Source organism: Bufo bufo, chromosome 3 (assembly GCF_905171765.1).
Source record: "Bufo bufo chromosome 3, aBufBuf1.1, whole genome shotgun sequence".
Taxonomy (NCBI): domain Eukaryota; kingdom Metazoa; phylum Chordata; class Amphibia; order Anura; family Bufonidae; genus Bufo; species Bufo bufo.
The window spans coordinates 615061628-615084165 of NC_053391.1; the positions used below are offsets into that span (position 1 = coordinate 615061628).

At 43.5% G+C, this 22538-nt stretch overlaps 1 protein-coding gene across 1 annotated transcript in view; it reads right to left on the reverse strand.

Annotated features, from left to right (window-relative positions):
- Positions 1 to 9712: 9712 nt before the first annotated feature.
- The window catches only part of CKAP2 (cytoskeleton associated protein 2), a 37739-nt gene continuing 24913 nt past the window's right edge, over positions 9713 to 22538 (reverse strand). Inside the window, exons 7-9 of the mRNA XM_040426069.1 lie at positions 14947 to 15007; positions 11951 to 12200; positions 9713 to 10541 (exon numbers count right to left, since the gene is read on the reverse strand). Of these exons, the coding sequence (XP_040282003.1) occupies positions 10286 to 10541; positions 11951 to 12200; positions 14947 to 15007 (567 nt within the window). The 3' untranslated portion in view covers positions 9713 to 10285. The remainder of the gene's footprint in view (positions 10542 to 11950; positions 12201 to 14946; positions 15008 to 22538) is intronic.

Consider the following 22538-nt stretch of genomic DNA (forward strand, 5'->3'; position numbering starts at 1 on the left):
TTTCTAGCAGATTATGGACTGCTCGTTTCCATGGTTACAGACCACCCTGCAATCCATCAGCGGTGGTCGCGCTTGCACACTACAGGAAAAAGTGCCGGCCTCTCTGGTGGTTGGGACCATGGGAGCGCACATAGGCAGGTGCTTTTTCCTATAGTGTACAAGCACGACCACCACTGATGGATTGCAGGGTGGTCTGTAACCATGGAAACGAGCATTGTATAACGTGATGGAAAAATAAATCCAGCCAGCAAAGGAGGCAATATGGATAACAATACATTAGTAAGTGGCTTGTATTAACTTTCTCTACATGATAAATGCCACTTACTGAAGTGAGACAACTTTAAAAGGGTTGTCCCTTGAGTAATGTAAAAAATGAAAATCAGACATCATATACGGTAGTACATGACATTCGTTTTCTACAGGCCTCCTACCCAGTTAAGCCAATACTCTGCTCTGTATTGATGAGGGACAATCACCCCGAAACAGCTGTCTGCAGAGATGAGGTGCTGGCTTATTTAATATCCAAGTCATGTCTCAAGGCTTATTTTAAGAGCTGAACATTGACTTATAGGATAGCTGCTTACATCTGGTGGCATTAGAGGCAGAGCTTGTTAAGAGCTCATTTGCATCCCTTCCCTCCCGAATTCCAGAGGAGCATGTATGGCCTATAAGTCTCCTCACACTGATTAAGGTGCTCCCTCCCTAAGGAGAGTTAGTTCCCCCCTTATTCGTTTTCTAACAAATGCAGAACCAGCCCTGCACCTCACATGGATCCAGAGATCTGCTCATTCATTGCTGCACTGGCTCTGCTAGATGAATTTCCAGCTGGCAGCTCTGAGGCCCGGGCATGCACTTTCTTAGGAGGCGTGCCCTTTCTGTTGCAGCTGGTGTCAGTTGAAGGATGGAACTGAACATGTATGTCAACCTCAGTGAGCTGGACTACTAGATTTTTGTACTTACCGTAAAATCAGTTTCTCTTCCGTTCATTGGGGGACACAGACCTTACCATGGTTTAGCTGTTGCCGCTAGGAGGCGGACACTAAGCGCACAGTCTAAGCTCCTCCCCCTCATCTATACCTTCCTACAGGGACTAAGCTAAATCAGTTAGTGCAAAAGCAGTAGGAGAAGCAAGACAAAAAGAAAATCATACTATGTACAAACCCAGAACCACACAGGCCGAAAAGGCCCCTAAACAAAGAAATGGGTGGAGCTGTGTCCCCCAATGAACAGAAGAGAAACAGATTTTACGGTAAGTACAAAATCTAGTTTTCTCATCCATATCATTGGGGGACAAACACTTGACCATGGGACGTTACTGAGCAGTACCCAAGGGTGGGCATAACAAGCAACCCTACCGTCAATCAGAGAACCGCCGTCTGCAAAACTCTACGCCCCAGAGATGCGTCAGTGGAATCAAAGGTGTCTTCTGCCCCCGGGCTTTAGCCGGGTCACCACCTTCGGTGTGCAGCCCTTGGGAGGGACGCTACACCGGAACAGAGGGGACTGCGGTGGACGGCTGTGGTGAAAACAGAGGTTTTGACTGGAATTTTGGTCCTCCTTTGGTTCTGGAGAACGGGAAGGAGCAGGGGGTTTGGGAGACCCCTGGTTTCCCGCCTCCTGGGTGGGAGTGCAGGCAGTTTTAAGGACTGCCTGAAACTCCCGCTAGAAAAAAAGGAAAAACAAAAACCAGCAGATCTGCAACGCAGGGAGGTCTGCCTCTACAGACACTAAGCTAAACAGTTTTAGCCATAGAAGTGAGAGGAGGATTCTGGGAGTCGCAGTTTCAGAACAGCTGGAGTGCCGGAGGTTGCTGATCCCTGCCCTATCCTGTGGGTAGGGGATAAGTTGTTGTCATGGGATGACCCGTTTCAGGGCTCATTCACATCACTGTTTGGTTTTTGCCATTCTTCTGATCTGTCATTAAAAAAAAAAACTATGGATCCATTATTTTTAGCGTCAGTTGTGCTCAGTTAGCATTAGTTTGCACTAAAAATAACTGATCCGTCTTTTTGAGCACCAGTTATTATCAGCTTGCATCCGTTCTGTCAGACATCAGTTATTTTAGACGGGAGAAAAAGTCAGATCTCTGACAGAATTTACAAAAAACGGATGCTCAAAATAATGGATCCATTTAAAAAAGTTTATGTTTCTCTGACGGATCAGAAGAACGGAAAACAAAACGGTGATGTGAATGCGCCCTCAGTTTGTTTTCACACAATGCGGGCCGGACTCCTTATCTCTACAGATGGAAGTTCATATGCTAGGGCTGTGATCGCTACCCTCCGGCACTCCAGCTGTGGTAAAACTACGACTCCCAGAATCCTCCTTATACCTTCTATGGAAGTTACAATAACAACTGTTTAAGTGTGCATGCTGGGAGTTGTAGTTTCACGGCAGCTGAAGTCCTGGAGGGTGCTGATGCTGGTAGCAAATACAATATAAATGTCATCCAACATGGTGCGGAAAAAATCTGCTGTGGAAATCGACTTGCGGTGCAGATTTTAAATCTATAGCAGGCTCCATTCACACGTCCGTGGTGTGTTGCGGATCCGCAACACACCCGCCCGGCACCCCTATAGAAATGCCTATTCTTGTCCTGAAGATCGGGGCTGTGCTCCGCAAATGCGGATGCTGACACTGTGTGCTGTCCGCATCCATTCCGTCCCCATAGAAAATGAATGGGTCCCCACCCGTTCCGCAAAATTGCGGAACAAATGCGGACCCATTTGCGGACGTGTGAATGGAGCCTTATGCTGTGGATTCCCCCATCTGTAATGCATAGGGTAAAATCTTTGACAAACCCACCCCTGTGTAGCCATACTTTTCAGATCCTCTGTTCTGAATTCCCCAATTGTTAAACCCAGAGGTATCCAAGATAGACTGCACAAGCCTTCAATACAGGTCCCCTCCCCCACAATAAAAAAAAATGGAGACAGCATATGTACAGTATAATGCCTCATTCACACATCAGTGTTTTGGTCAGTGATCACCGCCATGAGCCAAAACCGGGTGCAGATCTCTCCCTTATACCTTATGTCTGTGGAGGCTCCAATCCTGGGTTTGGCTCACTGATGGAAAGACTATTTGTGCCGCAATCTGCGACTTCTCCGCACTCACGCCAGGCCTAAAAAAATAAATTAAATAAAAACGTGACGTGGGCGAGGAAGGGTCGCCAGGCCAGTCTCATTTATCATTTTCTACGTCTATTTTAGGTGTAGAAAATGTTCTAAATCTACACGGCAAGGAAGCTGGCGCAGATTTAGACTGTCTGTGGATGCGCGCCAACACAGGGTTATTAAGACGGAGGTCTAAAAAAGACCCCCTATGTCTTTATTGGTTGGACTCTTTTTACTTTCCCTTTAAATCACCCAGACCACCATCATGACTGCTCCTGATCACAACTTATCTTGAACACAATCGCCCCATCCTGCTGCTACCCCTCAGACAGTAAGAGTTCTACCCCCAAAGTAATATTACCTCCGGCAGTCTGTTGAGACAGATCATTGGGTCCACAGACGAACTTTGATTTGGTCATAAATTGGCTTATTGACTCATTCCACTAATTAATTAATTTGTTAATTATTAAGGTGCATTCACATGACCGTATGAATCAAATACGGATGACTTCCTTGCTGCATCTATTTTTTCTTTGCGGATCCATTGTAATAATGCCTATCTTTGTCTTCAGGGGTGGGATTCAAATTTTTAACAACGGGTTCCCTACTCAACAGCGGGCAAGCGGCGTCACAACACGTAAGGAAATGATGGAAGCGAGCACTCACTCTATGGCAATTACTCAGATTTAATGGTTAAAAATAAGTTAAAATATTACAATTCAATATTTATCAAAAACAATATTTATAAAAAACAATATCATATAGGATTAAATGGTCGACCATATATATGACACTATTGGGATTGTCGCAAATATCATTCAATATAATTCATGGAAGAATTGATTACTATGCATAGATAGTTCTCCAATGGTGGCCTGGTGAAAAAATATAGTGATGAAACAAATAAGTGGTGGAGAAATTCCTAGTGGTAGCAGAAGATTAGTGATAAAAAGTTGATTCTTCCTGAAATCAGGATAGTGAACTAATAATGTCCATAAAGTGAAAAAATAAGTGAATCAAGGTGTGTAAGCCTACAAAAATAGTTCAGAAAAAAGAAGAAAGGGACACCTGTTGGAGCCCTGCACAATCGTGTACGCTAGTATGCTTGTAATCCTTCCTATGGCAGATCTAAACGTCCGGATCAATGTATTCGTTCATATACTAAACCGCATCAAACACTTTAGCCGTTATTCAGCTGTTAGATGATTAGTTCGTATAAACCGTCTATGATATCGGCTCAGCTCTTACCTCTAAATAGAGCATAATCTTTGCTGAAGAAATAAGTGGTCTTACCTCCTATGATATTCTATTAGGAGATCTCTTCCTTAGTACGCTGCAGGACATGTGCTGGAGACGCCGCTCCGTCGTCACAGCTTGCAGGCTCGGACAATCTAGCCCGATCTCGCGATGTTACGAGTGGGACTTCCGTCCGGTCTCTGTACTCACTCAGATGTTTGGGGCGATTCAATTGCCTTCTTTGGTTTAATAGTTTCTCTTTGTAGCATGGCCATGCAAAAGTTCCTTCAATGGAGGTTTTAGCAGAGTGTCTGATTGTCCAGACGCGTTTCGGGATGATTCCAATCCCTTCCTCAGTGGTCATATCCGGCACTCCTAAGCTCCTCCTTTTTAAACGTTGACCAAGTCCTCTATAAGTCCCGGTTATATAATCCAGAATTGGAATGTTATTACCAATTTTCCGCCATGATGCGATTATGTTGCGTTTTTATTGCATTTTTTTTCTTATTGATGCGTTTTTGTTTGTTTTTTGTTCTATTGATTGCGATCAATCTCCATATGTCATAGGAACTCATAAAAAGTAATACAATGTTACAAATTTGATAAAAATTAAATAAAAACATGCTATATTATAAAAACAAGTAATAATAATTGTAATGCACATAAAATCGGATCAAGCAGCATATAATGTAAAAGATAATATTTTTACTTATAAGGATCCACTATAATCAATATAGGTGACTCTCAGTGTTGCTGTGTAGACATGGAGTGACACTCCAGAGAAGAACTGTGGAATGTAGTCCAATCATTCTGGGCTGGAGTACCTGTCCACAGGGGCCAGAAGTTGGTTGACTTCATGCAACACAGATGTCCAGCAGTTCTCAAAAACAGCGGTTATACAACTAAATATTAGTTAAGCAATTCAAAAGGAAAGCAAAATCTTTAAACATTTTTCTGTTTAAATAGTGAATGTTTAATTTTGTAAAGAATACAAAACACTGCTATTTTTTTGAACAGTCTAAGGCTACTTTCACACTTGCGCTTGATCGGATCCGTTCTGAACGGATCCGATCATATTAATGCAGACGGAGGCTCCGTTCAGTACGGATCCGTCTGCATTAATAACTTAGAAAAATTTCTAAGTGCGAAAGTAGCCTGAGCGGATCCGTTCAGACTTTCAATGTAAAGTCAATGGGGGACGGATCCGCTTGAAGATTGAGCCATATGGTGTCATCTTCAAGCGGATCCGTTCCCATTGACTTACATTGTAAGTCTGGACGGATCCGCACGGCCAGGCGGACACCCGAACGCTGCAAGCAGCGTTCAGCTGTCCGCCTGGCCGTGCGGAGGCGAGCGGAGCGGAGGCTGAACGCCGCCAGACTGATGCAGTCTGAGCGGATCCGCATCCATTCAGAATGCATCAGGGCTGGACGGAAGCGTTCTGCTCCGCTCGTGAGCCCCTTCAAACGGAGCGCACGAGCGGACAGCAGAACGCTAGTGTGAAAGTAGCCTAAATCACTTAAATTTTTTTTTTTTAGAGGAACAACACAAATTTGATATATTTTTCTTCATGTTTTGATTTGGAATAGAAGGTGTAGTGTTCCCAATGCATTTGTGTGTATGGAAATAAAAGTTATTAGAAGGATTTTGAGCTTTATTCACTTTTTCAAACACACTGCTATTATTTTGAACACAATTGTATGTATCCAGCGGTAGGGTAAAGAAATTCTGCCAACAGAATGGCGTGAGAACTAGGTCCAGATAGCTCCAAAAGTTAATAATATAAATATATAGTTTTGTTTTTACACATACAGCTCAATTGTAACAAAACAGAGCTAGGGGAACTGAACCTACATCCGTCTGTACTAATGACCAGCACTGTAAGCCTCAGCAGAGAGCCCAGTAAGCACTTTCCTCAGCCCTGTAGCTGTAGTACTGAGGCAATGAAGAGGTTAAGTAGCAGGCAGGGGCGCAAAATTTTTGTGCTCTGAAAATACAGATCCCTCCCCCGAAACACGCTGGGAGATGTGGCCTAGTAGGCCGCAGAGCCAGGGCCTCGAGTACAGATGGGGCGGCGATGTAGGGAGGGAGCGGAGTGCACTGGGAAACAAGGAGGCTGGGAGCGGGTGTACCGATGCCCAGAGTAGAAGAGCGGCAGCTGCCCATGGAGACATGCGACCGCCGGGACTAGGGCATGGATGGGGCCGGAGGTGGGACCGAGGCGTTGAGTCACCAGATACAGGGGCCAAGGTCTAGGACAAACATATATTCCTGTGTTCACTTAGAGAACATAAGAGAAGGGGGCTCAGGCACAGTGTAGGGGAGGTAGGTAATATACTTACCCAGACAGTTTCTGACCACCCCAATTCCAGCAGTGTCACCTTCCTCAGTGTGCTGCCCCTTGGGGAGGGCGGCTACACCAGTAACAGAAGGGACTTCCAGAAGTAGTAGCCAAGGTGACACTGTAGCTGGCGGGTAACAGCGGATTTGAGATACACTGTTCCTCCTTGTCATCCAGATGTGGGGAATGAGCAGCAGGCTTGAGGACCCGCTGGTCTCCCCCCTCCAGTGTGGGAAAAACACGTGGTGGGAGCCCACCTGCAGCCTGAACCTGAAAAATAAAAAGACATTGGCAGACCTGCAGAAAAAAATAATAAAAAAGTCTGCCTCCTATGGAGGCTAAGCTAAAACGGATTAGCTCAGTGTCTGCAGGAGGGGTATAGCTATGAGGAGGAGCCAACACTTCTTTTGCTTAGTGTCACCTCCTAGTAGCAGCAGCTATACCCATGGTCTTCTGTGTCCCCCGATGATACGAGCGAGAAAACTATGTAGAGTTCCAGCCTCAGGCCCCAGCAAGCTGTCCTCAGTCGTTTTAATTTTGCTTCAAAAGTGAAGACCTTGGCAATCTGAGAAGATTTTAGCAAAATATGACTTGGGAAGGGGAGGTCCAAGCGGCAGAAACCAGTGCCCAGCAGGATGCCATGGGAGAAATGTCTAAATGGATAACCGATACCCATGAAGCAGTCAAAAGGATCAGGTCTCCAATAAATGTAAGACACACAGGACAGAATAGTATAAGAAATGTCTTTTTATATATAAACAGCTTCGTTCTGATACAAGAGATAAAACAGCAGAGAACTTTATTAGACTAGTATTTGCAATGCAAGGCCTATCAATAGGGTTATAAGCAATATCAAGGGAGTCCCTTTGTGGACCAGTTTCATGTCACTAAAATGTGTGTTAGTCCTGAAAACCACAATATAAAACCACTTCATTGGCTGTAATCACTCAGATGGCAATGTCACATTTCTCAAAAGGGCCCCCCCCCCCCCCAACTAAACCAAAATTGGATTCAACAATTGCTCAGTATATCCACAATGAGAACGACGACGCCTTAGGGTGGTGTCTCACACTGCTTTTTGTGGCAGTGTGAGCCAAAGCCAGACGTGGATCCAGCAGGAAGGAGAAGACCTTCCTTTACATCTCATTCCCTTCCAACAGCTGTGTGATATACCACCCTCGGAGCACGAGTATAAGACAGCTCCCGTCCTGAACTACCAGCACTGCCGGGGTCGCATAGCATTATATTGATTTAGGATGCTATGTAACCCTTACAGTTCTGGAATGCATTATGTCAGTGTCATCCAATACATTCCAGGACTGCAAGGGCTACATAGCATCCTAAATCAATATAATGCTATGCGACCCCGGCAGTGCTGGGAGGTCAGGACAGGAGCTGTCAGATACTCACGCTGCGAGTCCGGAGTGTACTACCCGCTCGTCTGAAAGCAGCCTTCGGCTACCTGCACACAACGTGGATTGCATGTATTTTTTCCCACGTGGACAAACTACTGCACAATACAGTACCATCAAATCTCATGTACAGTTTTTTTTCTGTTCAGAAAAATGACCTGCCATGCGGATAAAGAAATCCACAGCATGACCAACTGAGCAGAGGGCAAAATCTGTGGAAGAAACACAGCTACATATTGTGGTTTTTGGAGTAGAAACGCACAGATTCTTGCAGATCTTCTCCACATTTACCTGCACCCGTGTGCTGGTACCCTTAGGCTGCTTTTAGACAGCTGCAACACTCTTACAAATTTACTGAACCAGACTTATGGCAATTAAACGTTCGTGCTGGAGTGTTACTCGTTTCGTTGTACTCTTTCATCAATTTTCAAGGCATCAGGCCAGTTTCGGAGATGTCCGTGTGATGGCCACATTTCCAGGACCAACCATTGTTTGGCTGACCAGAACTCACTGCATCATTTGCGAAAGGGACAGCAGATCCATGGTCGGGCTAGGACTCGCAGCATCAAAACACTACAGACAGTGATTTCAGGTCAGATAAGCCACAGTTTTTCCAGGACCAGGCACGGTCATTTGAAACCAGCCTTTGAATGTGCACAGGCCCCAGGTGATAGGTTTTACAGGATTTTTTATTTTAAAATTAAGATTTAATAAATTAAAAGTATAAAACAAAGCTGCTGCCCAGCTGTACTTTACAAGCATGTTCTTAAAGGTACACAATCATGCCCCAGTTCACCTATGGGTACAGCAAGGCCTGAGGAGCAGAACATCATTCAGGGATTCAGTTAGTGCCATAACACCCTATCAGTGATGCTTTTAGCGGTGCTTGGTCTACCTTTTAAGCGATGACTTATCAGGATAGGCCATCACTAGCTGAGCGGCAGGTGTTCGATACCCAGCACCGCTGCTCCGGCACCAGAAGCAGACAGCTCTGTCAACTTTGCAAAGTCAATGGGGGGCAGCACTGCAGTGAAGAGCTCAGTCCACGACAAAGCTGACATAGGTGATTACTAGCTAATTTGCAGGGGTCTGGCACCCAGCACCCCTGCCAATCAGCTGTTGGGCAGTATCTCCGGCACCAGAAGCAGTCAGCTATGTTGTGGACTGAGCTCTTCACTGCAGTGCTGCCCCCCATTGACCTTCCACTTAAATGTGGAGAACCCCTTAAAAAGTATAAATAATTCAAATGCATTTCATCCTAATGTTCAATCTGTTAATTACTAAGGCTGGGTTCACACCTGAGCGTATTTGATAAGCGCTTTTTACAGGTGTTTGAGGCGTATTTTGGAAACGCACGTAGTACGCGCGTTTGTGTGATTAACCACAGAGGCATCCAATGAAAAACTGCCACAATACACGCGACAATATGCCCCAAAGAAGCTCCTGTACTTCTTGGGGTTTAGGGCATTTTACAGCGTGTTCGTACGCGCTGTAAAACACTCAGGTGAGAACCATGCCCATAGGGAAACATTGGTTTTTGCCTGTTGAGCGTTTTACAGCGCGTAGGGACGCGCTGTAAAACGCTCAGGTGTGAACCTAGCCTAAAGATCTAGTATTACCCCTGGGTAGAAAGCAAAGAAAATGCTGAAGATGGCTGCCACCTTTGTAAGCATCCAAAATATATGCAATCATTCTAAGGGTCCATTCACAAGTCCGTAGAATGGGTCCAGATCCATTCATTCTCTATGGGGCCGGAAGAGATGCGGACAGCACACAGTGTGCTGTCCGCATCCTTTTTTCTGGAGCGCGGCTCCCGATAAAATGGAACATGTTCTATTCTTGTCCGCAATTGTGGACAAGAATAGGCAGTTTTATGGGGGTGCCAGCCGGGTGTATTGCGGATCCGCAATACACTACGGACGTGTGAATGGACCCTAACAATCTGTACTATGTGAGGAATTTTACATTTATGAATGCCTGGCAAAACATGCCATGTCACTGGGACACCACACCATTCCTGACCCACTGATCACAAGCGTTTCTCCACTGTTATTAGAAAATTGATATACATAAATATCACCACATGACAACTTAGTGCAGACTATGTAAAAAAAAAAAAAAGTTTAGTGTATAGTGCGGACTATGATCTCGGCTAAAGAGGCAGATGGGTTATAAAGGCGTTAGTCTTTTTTTGTTGCACTTTTTGCAGTAACTTCATGAAGTGCGCTGTTTTTTCTGAAGATGTAGGCATTGGAACAGGTCTCTGTCTCTTCCAGTTCTCCCAGCTGATCAATACCAGAAACGCAGGGATCATGGTCCTTCAACATGTCTGGTAATCTGTGCGATTTACGTTCCAGGCGGCTTGAGCGTCTGACAGGGGTGAGATATTTATAATTGACGCTGGATTCTCCTTCATTCATCTGTAGTTTCTCCATTCTGAAAAAAACAAGGTAGTCGTGTATTAGATTGCTAATGCTGCCCCCACACTTTGATGACTAATGTTTGGGATCCTCCCATTTGTCCCAACAGCAGATATCTGTGGAAATGGTATCCAACAGGCTGGATCCCCAACATGCCCAATCATTTTGAGAAACGGTTTTGTTGCCTAAAATAAAGCATTTTTTTTAAAATATAGAACCATATAGTGAAACATGTTTTCCCCAATATGTTTATAGATTTTTTTTATTTTTTTATTGTATTTTCTTGGAGGAGCAGCCTCACTGACATCTAGACAAGCTTTGAGCCCTGTGCACAGGTCATTGTGCAGGGAAGGGGAGTAGGCATTACCTTTCAGTGTAACCCTGCCTGTGAAGATAATAAGATGAGAAGTGATCTGTACAGAACAGGAATTATCAGCCTATTAGAAGGCTCAGCAGCCAGTGCGAAAACTGCTGGATTATTATAATTAAAAAAAAGATACTATATATATATATATATATATATATAGTAACAGAAATTGGAGACATCAACATGTTTAAAAATGGTTTCTCAGCCCATGTCACAGCAGACAAGTAGATGAGGTATAGTGATTTCACTTCCACCCAAGCCTCCATGTTCTGTCCTAGGGATCATGCACACGACCGTTGCCCGGCCATGGCTTTATTGCAGCCCGCAATACACAGGCACCGGCCATGTGCACCCCGCATCACGGATGAAGACCCATTCACTTGAATGGGTCCACAAGCGGGGAGATGCGGTGTGGAACGGAGGCACGGATCAGAAGCACTCCGTTTTTGCGGTGTGGACCGCCAGATGCGGATCGCGGACCCCATTCAAGTGAATAGATCAACGTTCCGCATGCAGCGGCCCCACGGACTGCAATTTGTGGTCCGCAGTACGGGCCAGGCCAGCACACTGTCATGTGCACGATCCCTTACTGTGACAGGCTGACCCAGTTTTCCCTGTCCATTACAGCTATTCCTACAGACATCAGTTATATGTACCCACCCGAAAGAAGCAATCCAAGTCAGATCTGATTACATAAGAGCACAAGTTTAGGATTCAGTTACTGCTGGGACCCACATCCAGACAGACACTTATGGGATATCCTATGACTATGCCATTAAAGGAGCCCTCCTTAGAAACTTAAAGGGGAAGTTGTTTAAATCAACTTTTTACGTGAAACATTTTTTTAAGACCGTTGCTGCTTGTAGCAGTACTTAGATCCACTATTACACTGAATTTAATACTCTATCTATATGTATATATAACATTTTTCCATCTTAAAGGGGTTGCTTTATTATTGTTTCTGCACATCTCCTGCTACCCAGCTCCCGAGAACCTGGTTATCAGCTAATTCAGGGGAGGTGGAGGCCGTTCGTATTTAAAAACAACACGGAACTTACTTTTCCAAATGTGGCGTTGAGCAAACATTGAATCTTATGACCGATGATACCACAGCTCCATTTCCTGGTATAGACTCGGACTTGGACGGCTTGTCAGGTGTGGACGGGCTCTTTGGCTCATTTTTCACAGCTCTGCCCCTACCTCTCCTTCTCTTCTCCTTTACAGCGGTTTCTACAGGCTCTTCTTTTACTTCAGTCTTAAGATCTTCACTTTTTAGATCTTCCTCATTTTCTTTTCTTACACTTTCCTCTGTAACCACAGAAAAAATTAAATGCATTTAACAATTTTTTAATGTAAGTAACTGTGCAATGCTGGGAATTGTAGTTTAACGGCAGCTGGAGTGCCAAAGGTTGCTGACCCCTGACCAATCATTTTGTTACAGTAAAGGAACGAGTGCAGAAGTGACTTCTGGTATCCTGGGGGCCACAGCTCTATCAAAGGGTTTTCATTCGACAATCTTCTGGAGATGCTGCACATCTGACATATACAGAAAACGGTGTTCTGGGACTCCTACAATAATGAACTACTAGGTTACCAACGTCTGATCAGTGGGCACTCGACACTCCTGCCAATCAGCTGTTTGAACAAGCGGCGGCACTCCTCACAGTGCCATGCATTGTACAGCTGCTCAGACCCACCCACTTAAATGGGACTGAACTACAACTAAGCTCCATGATGTCCCTGGGCTAGGAAGAGGCCGACCTCGCAGATCAGCAATTGATGACCTATCCTTAAAAGGTCATCAATATTTGAACCCTGGAAAACCCCTTTAAATGGGGGTAATCTGGTAATAATTTTCTCATGTCATCCTGCCCACAGTGGCAAGTATTACAAGTGTAGGCTCTTATTGGGCGAGTGCTGCACTCACCGTGTAAATCTGTAGCGGGCACATCCAGGATTACGCACCTCACATTGGGCACGCGATTCTAGCCCTGGTTCAAAATGGTGTTTGTGGGTTGCACTTGTGAATTTAGAAAGTCATCCGCCAGAGTTGGGTAAATCTAATAAAAATTATTTTTCTTCCAAAAATACTGTATGTTTTACAAAATGCCCCAATGAGGTTGCCGAAGAAAATTTTTAGGATATTAGACAGTCTAATGGGGGATTTTATTTGGAAAGGGGCCATTCCTAGGTTAAAGAGAGAAGTCCTTCAGCTCCCAGTAAGAAAGGGTGGATTAGCTGTTGTTTTTTTTATTATTATTTAATAACACAATATAGCCAGATAAAGGGACGTTTGTATGGCTTAGTGGGAAGGAAGGAATTAACTAAAATGGGGTGGAGAGGGGAAATGAATCACTTAGAGGTGTTGGAGTCAGGAACACTGGGGAAAAATACCACAGGAAATAGAATATTGAATTCAATGGAGTATATATGGGTGGAAGTTAATAAAATATTAGAGATTAAAGGTTATTTGCAGTATAAATTGCCTAGTAATTTGATTATTATTAGATTATATTATCACGTGGGTTTTTAAGTATATTGCTATTCGGAATAAGTGACTTTTAAAAATACCTTTAATGGTGATAAAGTGGGTATAGGTATGTATATACCAACAGTGAGTACTACAATTTCAAAAGGATTATATATAAATTTCTTTTGACAGGGGAGTAGTGACCCCTAACTAGGGGTCGCTACTCCCCTGTCAAAATAAATTTATATATAATCCTTTTGAAATTGTAGTACTCACTGTTGGTATATACATGCCTATACCCACTTTATCACCATTAAAGGTATTTTTAAAAGTCACTTATTCCGAATAGCAATATACTTATTTGCAGTATACACCGATTTGGAAAAATATTAATTTAAAGGAATTGCAAACAATTAGGTCTTATATATACTGGGATAAAAAGGGGGTGAAATATCTAGGTCAAGTATTTGAGGAAGATAAACTGAAGGATTTTCACACCTTGGTCAGGGAGTTTGGGATCCGCCAAAAGGATATCTATAAATATTTTCAGCTCAAAAATGCTATGAAGGCATCGGTGCATTCAGATAAATATAGAAAGGAACAAATCAGATAGAATAGATAAATTTATTAATGGAGGAGAAAAAAGAGGAATAACGGCAAAAAGATACGGGATTTTGATGGAAGGAAAAAAAATAAAAAATAAACGGATTACAATACTTGCCAGAGGAAAATGGGAAAAAGCTTCTGTCTTTTACGGAAGAAAAATGGAATGATGCTCTTAGAAGTTATACTACGGTGTCGGAAAGGGGCTCACATAGGAGCTCTCAGTTTGTTATAGTGCGTAGGCTACATCGATCTCCTTGGGGGTTAAAGAGAATGGGTGTGAGAACTTCTGATAAGTGCCCAAAATGTAGGGGAGAGAAGGCGGATCTTATACATTGTTTTTGGAGATGCCCCAAACTTTTTAGGTATTGGAAAGAAATTGCAGAGATTGTATTAGTATTTCTGGGTGTTCAAGTCTTTGAAGACCCAGTGGTTTGTAGATTAGGGGCTACAGAACATCTTAAGCTAAATAAAGAGATACGATTGGTTTTAGGTAAAGTACCATTTCAGGCTAGACTTCTTATGAAATGGGTAAACGGAGATCCCCCTACAGTGGGACAGTGGCGAGAAGCAGTTGCTAATTTGATTAAAGTGGAACAGGTGTCAGAGATATAGTGAGAGAACAGAAAAAAAATTGATAAAATATGGAAAAATGGTTAAACAAGGGCCAGATGTTTGTGTGTGCTTTTTTTCTTTCTCTCTCTCCAAATGGTGGGGGGTGGGTAGTTGGGGTAAAATGTTATTATAATATTGATTGGTGTAATATGGATCTTCGGATTTTTCAGATTTTGTACATGTTCTTATATAATTGAAATAAATAAAAAAAATAATAAATTAATTAATTCAGAAAGTGACAGACACAGCACCCAAGACTGAGTGAGCACGAGCCAACGACACTTGCTAAATTTTGATTTATGAACCCCCCCCACTGTGTCAGTGTAAATCTGGGCAACAAACGATACTCTAAGGCCACAAACAAACCTGGGTCGGGCTTCAGCTGCTCCAAAGCATCAGCAAGAATGGCTCCAAGTTCTTCAAGGGGCTGAAAACGGGAACAAGTTACAAGACAAGAAAAAACAGGGTTATGGATAATCCAATATAGGACAAAAACTAAGGTCATCATTAACCCCATAGTGACCAGCCTGTTTTGGGCCTTACTGACTAAGCGTTTTCCTTCCTTTTTTCGTCGTGTTCCAAGAGCTGTAACTTTTATTTTCCCATCTACATAGCTTTATGAGGGCCTGTTTTTTTGTGGGACAAGTTGTAGTTTTTTTAATGGCGCCATTTTGGGTTACACACAACCTTCTGATTAACTTTTATTAACTCTTTCTGGGAGAGAGATGGGGAAAAACAGCAATACTGCCACTGCGTTTTTACGTTATTTGTGAGTTTTTCCTTGCATCCCGAACATTTTTTCTGCCAGTTGTGGCTGAAAGTTTAGTTGGTCTACCTGACTGTGGTTTGGTTTCAACAGAAGCCCTACTTTTCCACTTCTTAGGCCCCTTTCACACGGGCGAGTATTCCGCACGGATGCGATGCGTGAGGTGAACGCATTGCACCCGCACTGAATACCGACCCATTCATTTCTATGGGGCTGTTCACATGAGCGGTGATTTTCACGCATCACTTGTGCGTTGCGTGAAAATTGCAGCATGCTCTATATTCTGCGTTTTTCACGCAACGCAGGCCCCATAGAAGTGAATGGGGTTGCGTGAAAATTGCAAGCAAGTGTGGATGCGGTGCGATTTTCACGCATGGTTGCTAGGTGACAGTCTATTCACTGTATTATTTTCCCTTATAACATGGTTATAAGGGAAAATAATAGCATTCTGAATACAGAATGCTTAGTAGGTGATCAATTGAGGGTTAAAAAAAAAAAAATTAACTTACCTTCTCCTCTTGTTCGCGTAGTTCCCGGTCTCTTTACTTCTCAAAAGATGAACTATTGGCTAGGACCTGTGGTGACGTCAGATCACATGCTCCAATCACATGGTCCATCATGGTGATGTACCATGTGATCTGACGTCACCAAAAGGTCCTTTAGCCCACAGCTCATCATTAAAGAAGTAAAGAAGAGACCGGGAACTACGCGAACAAGAGGAGAAGGTGAGTTAATTTTTTATTTATTTTTTAACCCTTAATTGATCACCTACTAAGCATTCTGTATTCAGAATGCTATTATTTTCCCTTATAACCATGTTATAAGGGAAAATAATAACACCTAACCCAAGCCCGAACTTCTGTGAAGAAGTTCGGGTTTGGGTACCAAATATGCGCGATTTTTCTCACGCGAGTGCAAAACGCATTACAATGTTTTGCACTCGCGCTGAAAAATCGCGGGTGTTCCCGGAACGCACCCGCACATTTTTCCGCAACGCCCGTGTGAAAGAGGCCTTAGAGTTTGAACACCGCTGATTGGCATTCTCAAGTCCTTTGATATTTCCTTATATCTCTTTCCTGTTTTATAGAGCTCAACTACCTTTTCCCGCAGATCCTATGACAATTCTTTTGCTTTTCCCCATGACTTAGAATCCAAACAACATCAGTGCAGCAGTGGATGAAAGATGCAAGGGTCTGTGACCTTTATACACACCAACTAATTACAAGCAAACAGATCACAGGTGAAGATGGTTACCTTTAACCCCTTAAGGACCCTGCCATTTTTCACCTTAAGGACGAGGCCATTCTTTGCAAATCTGACCAGTGTCACTTTATGTGGTGGTAACTTTAAACGCTTTTAGGCTACTTTCACACTGGCGTTTTGGTTTCAGTTTGTGAGATCCGTTCAGGGCTCTCACAATCGTCCAAAACAGATCAGTTTAGCCCTAATGCATTCTGAATGGAAATGGATCCGCTCAGAATGCATCAGTTTACCTCCATTCCGCTATGGAGGCGGACACCAAATGAATCCGTTTTCACTGGCACAATAGAAAACGGATCCGTCTTGGCTATGTTATAGATAATACAAACTGATCCGTTCTGAACGGATGCATGCTGTTGTATTATTGGTGCGGATTCGTCTGTGCAGATCCATGATGGATTCACACCAAATACGAGTGTGAAAGTAGCCCAACTTATCTAGGCCATTCTGAGACTGTTTTCTTGTCACATATTGTACTTCAGGACAGTGGTAAATTTGAGTCCAAATATTTCATTCTTATTTATAAAAATAAAATAAAAATACCAAGTTTACAAAAAATTCACAATTTTCTAAATTTCTATTTCTCTGCTTTTAAAACAGATAGTAAAATAATTACTTTACATTCCCCATAGGTCTACTTCATGTTTGGATCATTTTGGGAATGCCATTTTATTTTTTGGGGAAGTTAGAAGGCTTAGAAGCAAATTTTTAGGGACTAGTTCAGGTCTGAAGTCACTTTGTGAGGCTTACATAATAGAAACCACCCAAAAATGGCCCCATTTTAGAAACTACACCCCTCAAGGTATTCAAAACTGATTTTACAAACTTTGTTAACCCTTAATGTGTTACACAAGAATTATTTCCGAATTTCACTTTTTTAGCAGATTTTCCATTTTAATAAATTTTTTCCAGTAAGGGTACTTTCACACTAGCGTTTTTCTTTTCCGGCGCTGAGTTCCGTCCTAGGGACTCAAATCCGGAAAAGAACTGATCAGTTTTATCCCCATGCATTCTGAATGGAGAGTCAGTCCTTCAGGATGCATCAGGATGTCTTCAGTTCAGTCTTTTTGACTGATCAGGCTTTTCAGAAAAACGTAGCATGCAGTATTTTTACCTCCGGCCAAAAAGCCTGAACACTTTGACTGAACGCCGGATCAGGCCTTTTTCCCATTGACTTGCATTAACGCCGGATCTGGCACTGTGTGTTCAGTCAAAACGGATCCGGCTTTTGCATGTTAAACCCGAAAAATGTGAAAAAAAAGTTAAAGTCCCTAAATGGCGGATCCGTTTTTTCCAATGCATTTTTTCATTGTGATCAAAATCCTGATCAGGATTCAAATGTAATCCGTTTTCACACGTTTTTCCGGATCCGGCGGGCAGTTCCGGTGTCGGAATTGAACGCCGGATTAAAACAACGCTAGTGTGAAAGTAGCCTAACAAAGCAAGGGTTAATAGCCAAACAAAACTCTATATTTATTACCCTGATTCTGTAGTTTACAGAAACACCCCTAGAGAGTAAAAAAAAAAAAAAAAAAAAAAAGGACCCCATTTTGGAAACTACGGGATAAGGTGGCAGTTTTGTTGGTACTATTTTAGCGTACATATGATTTTTGGTTGCTCTATATTACACTTTATGTGAGGCACAGTAACAAAACAAACAAAATAGCAGTTTTGGCACAGTTTTTATTTCTTGTTATTTACAATGTTCATCTGACAAATTGTTACGTACGCGACAATACCAAATATGATTTTTTTTGGTTGTTTGCTTCAGTTTTACATAATAAAGTATATTTTTTTTTTTTTATGTCTCCATATTCTGAAAGCCACAGTTTTTTTTTTAGGGCAACTGTCTTATGTAGGAGCTCATTTGTGGCGGAATGAGATGACTATTTGGTACAATTTTGGGTTGTGTATGACTTTGAGCGCTTGGTATTACACTTTTTGAGATGTAAGGTGGGAAAAAAAGAAGCAGCTTTTTTTTTTTTTTTTTACACAGTTTCCATTATTTATTTATTTTTATGGATTTCATATGTGGTATTTTTATAGAGCAGGTTGTTACACACGCGATGATACCCAATCTCTGTTTTTTTATTTCTATTTTTTACAATTTTATATTTCTCTTTTCATGGGAAAGTGGCTTTTTCTTTTCTATTGTTAAAAACACTTATTTCACTTTTAAATATTTTTTTATTTTTGTCCCACTATGGGACTTCAACATTACAGGGTCTGATCCCTGTTTCAATGCAGCACAATACATCTGTATTGTACTGCATTGACTATCAGTGTAATACACTGATAGTTTGCCTAGGTGACCCAGTCATCTGTGGAAGCCACCTTGACGCCTGGTAGATGGGCCTGACACACGTTTGATCAAATATGTGCGCTAAGAGCTTCCATCGTCTCATTTATAGTAGGTATGATACCACTTATTTAGAATGATCCCCATTTCTTAGCTCTATTGTTTGTATGTATAATGGTGTGCAGCCATTTTTTAATCAACCATAAGGTCCCCTCCAACCTCCCATATGCCGCGGTTAATCACCGATGCTGGTGGATGCAGCAGAGATCCGGCTGACAGTAACAGCCAGATCTGTGCTGCTGATTGCCGGACCGCTTATGGGGGGTGGGGGGGGGGTGTTTATAGGAAGGACAGCAGGACGAGAATGCTCGTCCAGGGGCGCAAAGTACCGGCCATTTAGGATGAGCATTCTCGACCTGGGTCCTTAAGGTGTTAATAGCCATTGTTACCCTTTTGTGTAAGGTTGTGTGCATGTTATCAGGCAAAATCACCAGGGTATGTAAACTTTTGATCAAGGTCATTTGGGTAGTTTATGTTGCGATTAGGATTTAAAAAAAAATATATATATAAAAATAAAAGTGTAAAAAACACAGTTGTTTTACAATAAATGCCATCAGCCAACCACGAACCATGAGTGACAGAAAAGTTGTGTTATCATTCATATTCTCTGAACAATGGTTAAGAAATCATAAATTCTCCAAGGGTATGTAAACTTATCAGCACAACTTGTATGTTATATATTTATACATAATTTTGTTTCAGAACTTACAGGTTAAACCTTTAATTTATATTTAAGATATAATATTTATAAAATGTATTTCCTTACTGCCCAAACCCCCGCTCAACATTGCTATGAAATACAGAGTCCAGGCTGATGTACAGTGCTAACATGATGGAGGACCGCACAACGGTCTTGACAAGCACAGCTTTGAGCGGGGAATGAAGGAGGGGGTGATAGTTGGAAAATTTTATAAAATAGCAACCTGGAGTCGCTGGGATTTTACATATGTGGTAAAATTGTGTGTAATGGTCCTGAAGAAAGGGAAGGGGCACCTCTGAAACACTGAGGTGGCACTCAAATTAAACGGGTATTCCAGTTACCATAAATATAACTTGTGTTTAATCTAATTCATCAATTTCCTAATATAATGTAAATGTCACATATTTACTGTTCAGTAGTTATAAAAGTAGTTTTCTTCCTCTGCTTCCCATAGATTACCATGGCATCGACCTGTAGTTCGGAGCCTTTGTTAGGTCGAGCATGCTCAGTGTGTGGCTATCAATAAATGTCTTGTGAAACAAAGGGCGTGTCAGTGTGCTGGAGATTACTGGGTAGAGGGGGCGTGACCGGACTGTGATATCAGGCAGCCAATCAGTAAACAGCAACACTCCCAGCAGGAAAGGTGGGGATTGTAGTTATGTGAGGGAAGATCAGGCGCCATGACACTGTGTGTTGCCGGCTCACACAGGAGCTAGAAAAATGGACTGCAAGGTAAATAGAGGCTCTGGTTATGGGTTGGGTCACAGCTTGCAGTTTTTAAAAAATTAAGTTACTTTACCGGAATACCCCTTAAACAGTTAGCCCTATCTGTGCTGGAACTGTTGTTGCCGACTCTGGAGGTCCACTCCGTTTTGGAATCCAAACACAAGGTAGTTCTGGACATAGGGTGCAGCTAGAAGCTGCCCCAAGAGAAGAGTAGAATGGGTTATCCCAGTGGTCGGCAAGCCGCGGCTCGCGAGCCACATGCGGCTCTTTTGATCCTTCACTGCGGCTCTTTGGTTCGGGCTGGCGCAGGGGCGTAGCGTGGGGGTGGGGCCGTTGCCCCGGGCGCAAAATTGCAGGGGGCGCCAGGCGGCAAACACTTCAATGAGGGTCATGGGAGCCTATGGCTCCCGTCCCCTCCGTTCTTCCTCATAGGTTTCAGCCTGAAGCCTATGAGGCAGTAGAGCGAGCGTAGTGTAAGAGGAGGCGGAGTCTCGTCATCCAGGGGGCGTGGCCTAACGATGTGCGGGAGATTCTACATAGCAGGAGCAGAGTGTGAAGGTAAGTATGTGGAGGAGAATAGTGACTGTCTGTTATTTTTACTTGGGGGGGCTTTTTGCAGGGGCTGAAGGGAGAAGGAATCGTGGGGGGGGGGGGATATTATTTACATGGGACTGTATGCTGGAGAGGCTGCAGGCAGGGGGGGTGATATTTTACATGGGACTGTATGCTGGAGGGACTAAAGGCAGATGGCAAAGAGAGGGAGTGTGATATTATTTACATAGGACTGTATGTTGGAGGGGCTGAAGGCGGGGAGTGATGTATTTTACATGGGACTGTATGCTGGAGGGGCTGAAGGCAGGGGGAAAGTTGTATCTTACATGGGACTGTATGCTGAAGGGGGGCATAATTATTACTATAATACTACAGAGGGGGCCATTTTAATATTAATAATATTAATACGGAGGAGGAAATAATAATAATAATATAGAGGGGCCAGTTTATATTATAATTATACAGAGGGCATTATAGTTATGGGAACTACGGGGGAGATCTGTTATCTGAGGATGATAGTAAAGTGAGAAATCCCAAACATTTTCTGTGAAACTCTACAGAGACGAGACGCGGCTGACAGAAGGTGTCATGGCGGTCCTATCTCCGAATGAAGATGCTGAGGAAAGTCTACATCACAGGAGAGGTCACTGGATGTAACAGGTATGGTGCGGTCTTCTCCTGTATTTTTCATAGCAATGTATGTTATGTCCATACAAATATCTGTTTGGGTGGGGGGGTGGATATAGAATTTGGGCCACACTGCCGACGCCTGGCCCCAGACTTCAGGTCACACTGTGCGTGTCCTGAATTCTGGGGCTCACACCCATCTACTACATTATCTGTACTCAGAGTTATCCCTGTGTTACCTGTGGTGTTACATAGGACTGCAGATGACATCTACTGCATTATTTGTAAAAAGGGGCGTGGTCACAGGTTGGGGGCGCAATACTTGGCTTGCCCCGGGTGCTGGCAACCTACGCTACGCCACTGGGCTGGCGGGTGGGCGGCCGCGCAGCCATATCGCGCCGCTCAAGCTGCTTGTAAATTGTCCGTCATGCGCCTGCTGCCCCGTCTGTCTGCTCCTTCCACTTTATGAATGAAGCAGGCAGGCGGGGCAGGAGGCGCATGACGGAGGGAGAGATGTCACGCTGCGCACAGCAGCAGAAGGGCGGGCAGCGCGGCTCTAGTTCGGCTGCCCACTGTGAGGAGGGGTGGAGTGGTGAAGAGGCCGCCGCTCAGGAGGAGCGAAATGGCCTGCAGCAGAAAGGTAGGAGCAGCCCCCGGTGTGTGCACTGCACCGGCCCCACCGCAAGTGTCCCTGCCACCTTCCTTCCCCCCACTAATACATTACTTACTGGAAGGCACTTATGGGGGATATCTGTGGAGGGCACTTATGGGGGATATCTGTGGATGACACATATATAGCATCTTATGCTATATATGTGTCATCCACAGATCTCCCCCATAAGTGTGTCATCCACAGATCTCCCCCATAAGTGCGTCATCCACAGATCTCCCCCATAAGTGCGTCATCCACAGATCTCCCCCATAAGTGCGTCATCCACAGATCTCCCCCATAAGTGCGTCATCCACAG